Source organism: Fragaria vesca, linkage group LG5, assembly GCF_000184155.1.
Source record: "Fragaria vesca subsp. vesca linkage group LG5, FraVesHawaii_1.0, whole genome shotgun sequence".
NCBI lineage: Eukaryota > Viridiplantae > Streptophyta > Magnoliopsida > Rosales > Rosaceae > Fragaria > Fragaria vesca.
In genome coordinates, this window is record NC_020495.1 from 18,757,387 (window position 1) to 18,767,882 (window position 10,496).

A 10,496-nucleotide genomic window follows, 5' to 3' on the forward strand; every position below is an offset into this window, starting at 1 on the left:
ATATTAATTGTTTCGTCGGCTAAAGTCTGGAAAAAAAACCGACGACATGTTTTTCGTCGGCTAACTGTGGGACTATAGCCGACGAAAAAAAATTTCGTCGGCTAAAGTCATCACAGACGAGCTTTTCCCGACGACACTATAGCCGACGAGCCTTCGTCGGCTAAGATCTTAGCCGACGAATTAAGATAACAGGCCGACGAAAATTTTTCGTCGGCTAAAGTGCTTGTCCTGGTAGTGAAATCTCAATCTATTCAGTCCCGATACAAATTCTCATAGTCCTCTTACGTTTATGAAAAATATTCGACTACTTCTAAAATTGTTGGAGTCTTACAATATTGTCGTCGTCCGGCCAATCGGCCATGCTGTTGTTGGTAAAATCAACCAAGCATTAATGGCGCTTAACACTGCCAAGATCACGACATTGAAGAATTCCCAGTGATAGCATATATGTAGTAGTAGCACCTTCAGGACGTCCCAGACCAGACCAGTGAACAATGAATCCAAACGGAACCAGATTGTTGACAAAAACCTTGAAAAATTCTACAAGCCCGATTTGCATCTCATAGTTGCTCGCTCAACATTTATTTCATTTGAAAATTAAATAAAACAAAACTCTATTTAAATACACAAAGATTATAGTCACACAACATATCTGAAACACAACAATGACTTCTCATCTCAAATGTGTAAAAATATTGACAATCAGGCGCGTACCTGAATAGAGTCCTAAGAGCCAATGGACTCAAGGCCTCGAACCTTAAAGGGCCCAAAATTTTCTTTTGTCTTTGTGTGATCACATTAGTTTAGTAAAAATAAATAAAAACATAATTAACAGCATCCAATTAGGATGGTGTTATATTACAAAAGAGAAAAATGAATATAAAATCTTCCTCATATATTACTATCATTAATTACTATTTTAGAAAAATGAGCAGCCTAAATAAGAGATTTGTTGTATGAATAAGATTTTTAATAGGATTTCTAATGTTTTTTGTTGTTAGATTTCGAGTTTATAATTTTAGTTCGTGAAATTTTTTGTATGTTTCTTAAAAAGGGAAAATAAAATTGAATGGATACTATACTTTGAGGACCCAATTTTGACAGTTCCACTCAGGTTTGAAAATCTCAGGTTTGGGCCTGTTGACGATGATGGATGAAATGCGTAAAACATTATGCGATTACAACAAAGATTATTCAGTAGGCACTAACAAACAATTGCAACAATTGCCCCTAATAGACCCTCTACTGCCCTCAATAGGCTCCCGACAGACTCTCTACTGCCTCCAATAGACCCCCCACAACCCACTCTTCTCACCCTCGGTTTTCTCTCCAAGCTTGAGGACTGGTCAAGATACATAAAGCTTGAAGGCGACGTCCAGAAATAAAGCAGCGGTGCCCGGTCTTGTGTTGAACTGTGGCTGGATCGTCTTCAAGTTCTGTGGCTTCTATTTTCCACCCGAAAACCTCGAAGCTTCTGCGCTTTATCCTTATTTCTTAAATATTTTTTTTATTATCATAAAAATATATTTGACCATCTAATTAATAGTAACAATACAGCTAAATCTCAATCTATTCAGTCTTGATACAAATTCTCATAGTCCTCTTACGTTTATGAAAAATATTCAACTACTTCTAAAAGTGTCGAAGTGTTACAATATTGTCGTCGTCTGGCCAATCGGCCATGCTGTTGTTGGTAAATTAAATCAACCAAGCATTAATGGCGCTTGACACTGCCAAGATCACGGCATTGAAGAATTCCCAGTGATAGCACATATGTAGTAGCACCTTCAGGACGTCCCAGCCCAGACCAGTGAACAATGAATCCAGACGGAACCAGATTGTTGACAAAAACCTTGAAAAATTATACAAGCCCTATTTGCATCTCATAGTTACTCGCTCAACATTTATTTCATTTGAAAATTAAATAAACAAAACTCTATTTAAATACACAAAGGTTATAGTCACAAAACATATATATCTGAAACATAATAATGACTTCTCATCTCAAATGTGTAAAAATATTGACAATCAGGCGCGTACCTGAATAGAGTCCTAAGAGTCAATGGACTCAGGGCCTCGAACCTTAAATGACCCAAAATTTTCTTTTGTCTTTGTGTGATCACATTAGTTTAGTAAAAAACAATAAAAAACTAATTAACAACATCCAATTAGGGTGGTGTTATATTACAAAAGAGAAAAATGAATATAAAATCTTACTTATTATATTACTATCATTAATTACTATATGTTTTAGAAAAATGAGCAGCCTAAATAAGAAATTTGTTATATGAATAAGATTTTTAATAGGATTACTAATGTTTTTTGTTGTTAGATTTTGAGTTTATAACTTTAGTTCGTGAAAATTTTTGTATGTTTCTTAAAAAGGAAAAATAAAATTGAATAAATACTATACTTTGAGGACCCAATTTTGATAGTTTGACTCAGGCCTGAAAATCTCAGGTTCTGGCCTGTTGACGATGATGGATGAAATGCGTAAAGCATTATGCGATTACAACAAAGATAATTCAGTAGGCACTAACAAACAATTGCAACAATTGACTCATTCTTTATGAAGTCCTCATATATGATTAATTAATTCTATGTATGTATTAAGGAATTATTAATTTATATAATGAATAGGGTCTATATGTGAATTCTTATATTTGTATTAGTGTATCAATTTAGCAAATTATTGATTTGGCACGTTGTTCCCAACTCGGGACTATCAAAAATTATTATTTTAACGAGGTTATTAATTAATTAAGTATTAAATTATCGAAGTTTTACTATATTTTGGATAAGTGAAACGCTCCACTTGTTTTGGCACGTGGAAAATCAACACAGATGGAGCATTTAAACATGCTACTAGAAGGGGAGGTTTTAGCTTTGTAATTCGAGACTCGTCTATCTCGGCGAAACATGCCGAACCGTTGGCATGCTGGAGAGCGGTGGACTTTGCAATGGCACATGATTTTCATCCATCTATCATAGAAACATATGCACTGGAGGTTCAGAGGCAGTTAGATGCGGCACACATGCCGAATACCTCTGTACTTGGGAGAATGTATGAAGATCTATGGGAATAGATGGCAGAAAACAGATTTGGAAGGTGAACGTTTGCAAATACAAGAGGCAAACACAGCTGCACACTTTTGCAACGCATGCGTGCTCTTGGGAGCAGGAGAAAGAAACTATATTTTTCTGTACTATTTGATTCGTATTTCGTATTAATAAAGAGATGTCGCTATATATGATTCAAAACAACATAAAAGTTCAAGTCATCTGGAAAACAAAAGCACTCAAAGATAGTTATTGCCATGTGAGCATGAGAACAAAAACAATATGGATTCGGATAACCCTCCACATTTATAACTTCTTGATCATTCTACCATGAGCAAACGGTGAAGAAAGAGAAGTACCGTTACCAATGTTATGCATGTAGACTTGTAGATCAATCGCTAACTATTTCTAACTAGGGTTCCATGTTTATTTTTGATATTTAAATGTCTTTTTTGCTAATATAATGTGACTTTCAGATCTGAGATTGAGTGTATAAACTGTTAGGGTTGTAGGTTCCCACAACATAAACAAAGGGTTATGTGTTTAGTATTAAGAGGTGTGTGATTTTTAAAATTAACTACATTTGCTTAGTACCATTTTGGCTGAGCGGATTCACATCCTTTGAAATTTTGAGTTCTGACTTGTATTGGATTAGTTATAACATTTAAGTTGTTTGTTTCATCCAAGAAAAGAAACTACATCATATATGGCCGGGTATAAGTGTTAAGGTTCAAATCGGGTTGGATATCATAGTTCCAACTTCCATATACCATGCATCATGCATGTATCAAGTCAGCTTATAGAATAATTTAAGTCAACGAGTGCGAAAGCGTATAGTGGTTCAATATATGTATGGTCTGAAATGGTGGACATGCACACACGTCGCTAGCTATATCTCGATATCTCTGATATTCTCATGTTTCAAACCAACTGATCCAAATGTAAAATCACAAAAACACAACGAGGACTAAGTAGGAAGCATTATTAGACGCAAAAATAGAAAAAAGAAAACAGATATATATTGTTGTGGTCAATTTGCGAATGTGTTGCATGCGTTATATTATAGGCCTAGAGTTGACTTTAAAGGCCAGCACGAAGCTCAGCAGCAATTTGTTCCTTCATTTCCCACATACATTTCCAAGCTTCTACACTCTTTCTTTTCTTGTGTCAAAACCAGGATACCAGTCATCACCTTCTTTCTCCCAAACTGTGTTCTCCCCAACTTATCCAACAATTAGGCAATTACTAGTCACGTAACGCAATCCTTCTTTTTAATTTAGCATCATATCTTGACTAGATGTATACAGGGTAAAAATTCCATACCCCTTAATGTACAAACCATGTTCCGCACTCCCTTCCAACGCATTAAGCCATTGAAGCTTATGATACGAACTACTATAGTACAAATTAAGGTTGGTGATCTAGTGTCAAACAGAGATACATAAGATCAATATTGAAAGTTAGAAATCATGATTATGCAATATTTACATGAGCAGCTGTGAAAATTGGTCGAGCAGGAGTCCTTCTACCTGAAGCAATTGCTCTTCGTGATGGTTTAGTTCAGCTTTTCTAAATCATTTTACTCACATCTGGGTGGAGGGAGACTCAAAGGTGTTGATTGACTGTGTGCTTAATAAGGTTTCAGTTCCTTGGAGGATTAAGGTTCTTGCGAAGGACATTCGACTCATGGCTCATCAATTTCAGTCCATCCAGTTTAGGCATATTTTCAAGAAGCAAATTTCGTGGCCAACAAGTTGGCTGACCTTGGTCATGATAGACCGAGCCCTGCTGTTTGGTTGTCTAGCTCGGAAAACTAAATTGATATATGATAAACACTGAAAACGCAGACCTAGATCATCTGAAGTTTGGGCTCTTATCGAAGATTAATTTGTAAGTAAAATTGTTCTTTTCTCATAAAAGATTACCACTTTGATTCAATCTCATTCCAGATAAACAAATTACCGAATGAAAGCTAATAGATCAGCCAAGACAAAGTGATAAGCAAACAGTCCAGATTCACTGTTAAATTTACATTTACATACAAAAACTAAATGTAAACAACAACCAAAAAAAAATAAAAAATACGGGTTGTTCTTCTCCTTGTTGATTGTATGACAATAAACCCGGGCTCAAAATACCTCGGTACCTTCTTGTATTGGGGCCAATCTGAGTTTAAACGACCGAACGGCTCTCTTCAACACCCTTTTAGATGTGTATCTCTGCAACTTCCTGACGGACCCAGATCTGGAAACCCCCAAACCTGCAGGCTTCTCCGGCGCCATCACCTTCTTCTTCATAAGGGAATTGGAGGGACCAATCGTAAAATCAACCTCGTAATCCACAAAATTGGTGGGCTCCGACTTGACAACGAAAATAGGAGAAACCCTGTTCTGTTTCCGTCGACGAAGTCGATCCTTCTTTTCCGATGAGGAAGAAGCCGCGGATGCATTCTGGAGGGCGAGGCTGGCCCTGACGGCGAACGCGGCCATATCCGAGGCAGTGAGGCGACGTTGGAGCTTAGCGACCGGGAGAACGAAGTAGATCTGATCAGCCTCGAGTTGGTGGTGGGATTCCAAAGCAGGAATATAATCGTCGTAGTTAAGCCGGTCGGAGTTGCAGACGAAAAAAGAGGGCGTGGAGGAAGAAGAAGCAGCCTCCTCGGGCTTGAGCACTTGCGAGACGGCGATGGGAACTGGGTATTCAAGAAGACTTCCGTTCACGGAGATAACCTTGGCTGTGGGAGAAGAAGAATGAAGGGAAGGTTCAAAATTAGCATTGACGGAGAAGCATCCACCCATGTTTGGTTTTCCAGATTGTTCGAAACAGTTCTAGGGTTTTCTAACCGAGTAGTCGACAGAGGGAGAGAGGAGAGGAGAGGAAAGTGAGGAAGGGAGGGGGGTGTGTCGGTTTAATAAATAAGAGAAGAGGGAACGGAATCGGGAAAGAATATAATAGCAATTATTGTGTGGGATACGAGAGTAAAGGCGTAAGCAAAGTCGTCAACAAGACAAGGTTTGAGAGTTGAGACAGAAAGGGACAGCAAGACTCGTCACAGGTGCGGCTAAGCAATGACGTGGAAACGCGGTTCAATTCGAAATTGTGCTGCTAGCTACTGCAGTGCATGCTGCTCCTTCGCGCGGTTTTCTTCCCTCCCAAGCTCGCACCATAAGTACAAGCGAGACTGGTCAAAAATTGTTGGGTAATGTCGTAATCCGAAATTTTTTCTATACTATATTTAACAGAAAAGAAGTTGTTTTATACGTTTACATTTAGATGTCAAGAAAATTAAACCTGTCTATACTGTTTATAACTATATACCTACTTTGGTTAGGTTATTTCCAACACTCCTACACTGACGGGGTATGAGGATGTTTTTGATAGGGATGTGAGTTTTCACACACCTTAAATTGTAATTTACACACCCACTCTTCATTTTTAGTACATGAAGACAAAATTTAGGTCATTAAAGACAAAACTTAAGTTACTAAAAAAGAAAAATGGGTGTGTGGATTACAATTTAGGGTGTGTGGATTTCACGTTCTTTTTAATATATTGTAATTGAATTCATAACAAACAAAATCAAAACAAGCCAGAGATTATTGTATCCCTCAAATTGAAAAGATTGTGGGTTGGGCAATAATTTACCTCCCATGCAAGAAAAGCTCATAGTTTAAATGTAAAAGAAGGTCAAAAGGAGGGGAACATACAAACGGCCAAAGATGAAGACCTAATTAACGAAAAATAGTTTGACCGGAAATGTAAACATACTAGCTTGACCCAAAAGAAAAGCAAGCTAGCTAGACCAGATGGATGTTGACTGAAAAGATGCAACAGAAGAAGATGAGAAGAAGTTGCCATCTAGAACAGTTTGAAGGAGACCGAAACAAACACACAGCAAAACGAGTAAAACCGTCGTCTCAAAGAGTGGCCAGTGAAATATTTCAGGGCATCGAAACCCTAGCTAGCTAGCACGTAGAAATAACACAAACTAGGACCACAAATCCACAGTATAGATTTACAAGAAGGGATCCCCACTTTCCTCCACATTCTGATGAGAATACTTATTCACAATCACGCGGCACAATCTGATCAGTATAGTATGTCGGAACTTCCATTTCTATTACTGTTAATTTGTTCTTTATCAAGGGAAATTTAATTACAACTCGGAAATCTTTTGCGTCTCGTAGATCTTGGTTGATTAGTTTGGTGGTTTCTGGTAAGGAGCCAATTATGATACTGGGAAGAACATTCAAACCCCAAATTTAATTTAGAGCTTGGTGCTGGTAATTGTAGCCAAAGTAGCAGATTTGAGAGAGAGAGTGTCTGTCATCAACATCTACTGTTTTAAACTCGATACGAACTCATGTAGTCATGTTCCATGTCCGATCCGTATATATAAAAGCAGAGGATTATTAATCTTAATGTTTCCGGCACTATCTAGATCAAGGTAAAGATACTAGTCTATTCATTGTGCATTGCTAACAGAGGATTCCCAAATATAAAGAGGCCCTTCTGTGGATCATTAAGGGTACGTAAATGGAATCAAGGTTGATCCAAGTTTTATAATTTAGGTCCAGACCGTCCAGAGGTTAATAGACTTTCCATTTCGAATGATCCTGCAATACCTTATCATTTGGATCTTTCCCTGGCTACAATATATAGTTTTGCATACACCATATTGTTCGACTGCTTGTATCCTTAGTCCTAGCCTTACACCATAACATCTGATTCTGGGAACCTAAAGAACGTACAATTTAGATGGAACTCTTGAAACTCGATGGTAGAAGAGGTTAAAAACTTAGAATTCATAATTATAAACAAGAAAAACAAAACCATGCACTTATAGAATCCAACATAAAGGCACTAATTTATCTCCGTGTCGTGAATCATTGATCACATAATCACATATGTATGGCTCCGCTGGTTCATGTCCTAACATGTCTCGGCATTATATCTCTGCACATACATAACACAATAACACATTTAAAATGAGAATGTTTTGATCGAAGTGATGACCAGATTGACCACATATTGTTCTCCATATCACAATCTCCCTCCAATAATGCGCGATATATATACAATAATGCATTCATTGTCATCCTTCCTCTTAATACATGTTCTCATGCGCTACTCGATCACACCTCCATAACAAGACGAAGTAATATGTTTACATCTAGCTACGTCCCCATGTATATATGTCAAAGCAGGACTAGTTTCAGCTGTCGAAGTAGGACTTCAATGATCCATTCTCTAGAAGTGGTAGCAGTAATTACACATGCTTAGTTCTGAAGAGGCATCTGGTCATCAATTGATATATTGAGGTCAAACTACTGTTGAGACTATCTGAGATCAAGAGGTCACCTTTCTCTTTATCACTTTTTTTTTGCTTCAAATTAGAGCTTGCAAACCATGGAATGGCCTACATTTTTCGGCATGCTATGCCTTAGAACAGGTTCATTGGGAAGGATTAGTACGTACTAGCTTAGCTTAAGACCTAAACACCGGTGCAGTTACTTGTCCATCATCTCTACCTCGGCCAAAGTTTTATGAGGTTGCACTTGTTTTTTCTTCTTCTTTTTTTTCTTGAAAGGATGAGGCCATACATTTTATAAACACTAAAATAGATTTAAGAATCACAGTTTAATCAACACAAGAGATTTCAATGACTTGGTGTAAAGACCTCTTTGAGGGAAAAAACACCAAGTAAGATTATCACTATAATCTTTTATCAGAGTTTACATGACAGTAGTTCTTCACACAACTAAATTCTCACTTGTTTACAACTCACTATCTCTACACAAGAGATCTATTTCATGTAACTCTACTGAAACCTATCATGATAGCTGATCAGCTAATACTTCAACACTATTAGCTCTCCTCCTGATTCTACAACTCAACCAGTCTTCTCTTCAGCATCACCTACGCTCCTCAGATGAACACAGCTACTCCAATCTCAAGTACAACCTGATATGCAAATAAGAGAGAAAGGGAGGGAGAGAAATTGACTTAAGTTATCTGGATCACAATAAATTATTGTTAGTAATGATTCATTTTTGTGCGTTATATATAAGGTAAGTCATTTACGGCGAGAATCTACATCGCTCTTGCGCCATTTGGAGCTTGGCGAGCTGGGCGGGGATTTGGATCAGGACTGTGCTGAAGCTGGTCCAATCGGGTTAGTGGCGCCTCTGGTTTCCCATGCCATATTTGGGTTGGGCCCGAGAGTGTGGGCTTGCGAGTGGACTCAAGATGATGCTCTTCGTGTTGGGCCTGAAAAGGCTAGAAAGTGTGGTTTGGGTTTGAGGTATGGACTCGGAATTCATATGAGTGCGATCGATAGGTCTCGGGTTGTTCCAGCTTGAGCATGACATCAGAGGTAGTTTGGTTAATTGATTCGTGAGTTTATTAGGTGTATACGAGCTGAGGTCTTAGACATATATAAAATTAGATAGTAAGATCGCCGTTTTTTTTTACTTGTTTTAGGCTCTATATGCGCCTAGTTGTAAATCCATAAAGGTAAGAATCCCATGGTGCCTGTAGCCTTTGCATAACTTACCAAGTGTGTGAGCTTGGCATATGCTATCTTTTTGGTCATTGTTAATGTAATTTTTAGAGAAATTTTATTAACACATCCCTAATTACTAAATACACATCTCATTATTAATACATCATCTATTAACTTTATTGTTTTACCATTTTACTAGATACACATACCTAAATTTCCTACAATAACGTTATTTAAAATACACAGCTTATTCACTAAATACACAACTCATTTATTAATACACATACTTTATAGATCTGATACTCAATTTATTAAAAAAAAAAATCACATTAGTGAGATCTTTTGCATCATCGATTTTGCTTGAGATATCTCTCATTGAGTTAGATTAATGGCAAACAAACTAGAGGAGTATTTATATAACACCATCCCAATTCAAGTTAAAGTTTGGTGTTCAAACGTGAATACTTTTGAACGACCTATGTGTGAATAGTAAAATCTAATTTTTCAACTTCAATTTGTACTATTTAATCAAACAACAAACCCTAAAATCTAAATTTTGTAGTAGACCAAACTTAATCAAAGATAGAGAAGTCATACATTGCTTAGGGGTTGAGAAATACCATTGGATTCTATTTCGTTGTCTTCAGTTTTTGCTTAAAATTATGGTTGTCGCTAGCTATTTTTTATTAGGGTTTGATATCTTCACATACGTTGTTCTTGTAGAGCAGAAGAATTTATTTCAACTAGGTTTCTTTACTTTTGATATGAATGTCTCTTTTGGTAATTTTATGTACCCATAAAGTCTTATTTAATATGTATAAAAAAAAGATATGTATCTAACATTTAGGGATGTGTTAATAAAATTTCTAAAATTTTTATCTGATTTAAAAAAGAAAAAGTATATGTTGATTCGTGTACTAATTTATATATG

General features: G+C 36.9%; 1 protein-coding gene across 1 annotated transcript; it reads right to left on the minus strand.

Moving 5' to 3' along the window:
• Window positions 1-4,972: 4,972 nt before the first annotated feature.
• Window positions 4,973-5,986, minus strand: LOC101307793. The gene has a single exon (XM_004300031.1). It carries the CDS (start codon window positions 5,856-5,858, stop codon window positions 5,190-5,192), a length of 669 nt encoding a protein of 222 aa, XP_004300079.1. The 5' UTR covers window positions 5,859-5,986; the 3' UTR covers window positions 4,973-5,189.
• Between the last annotated feature and the right edge of the window lie 4,510 nt (window positions 5,987-10,496).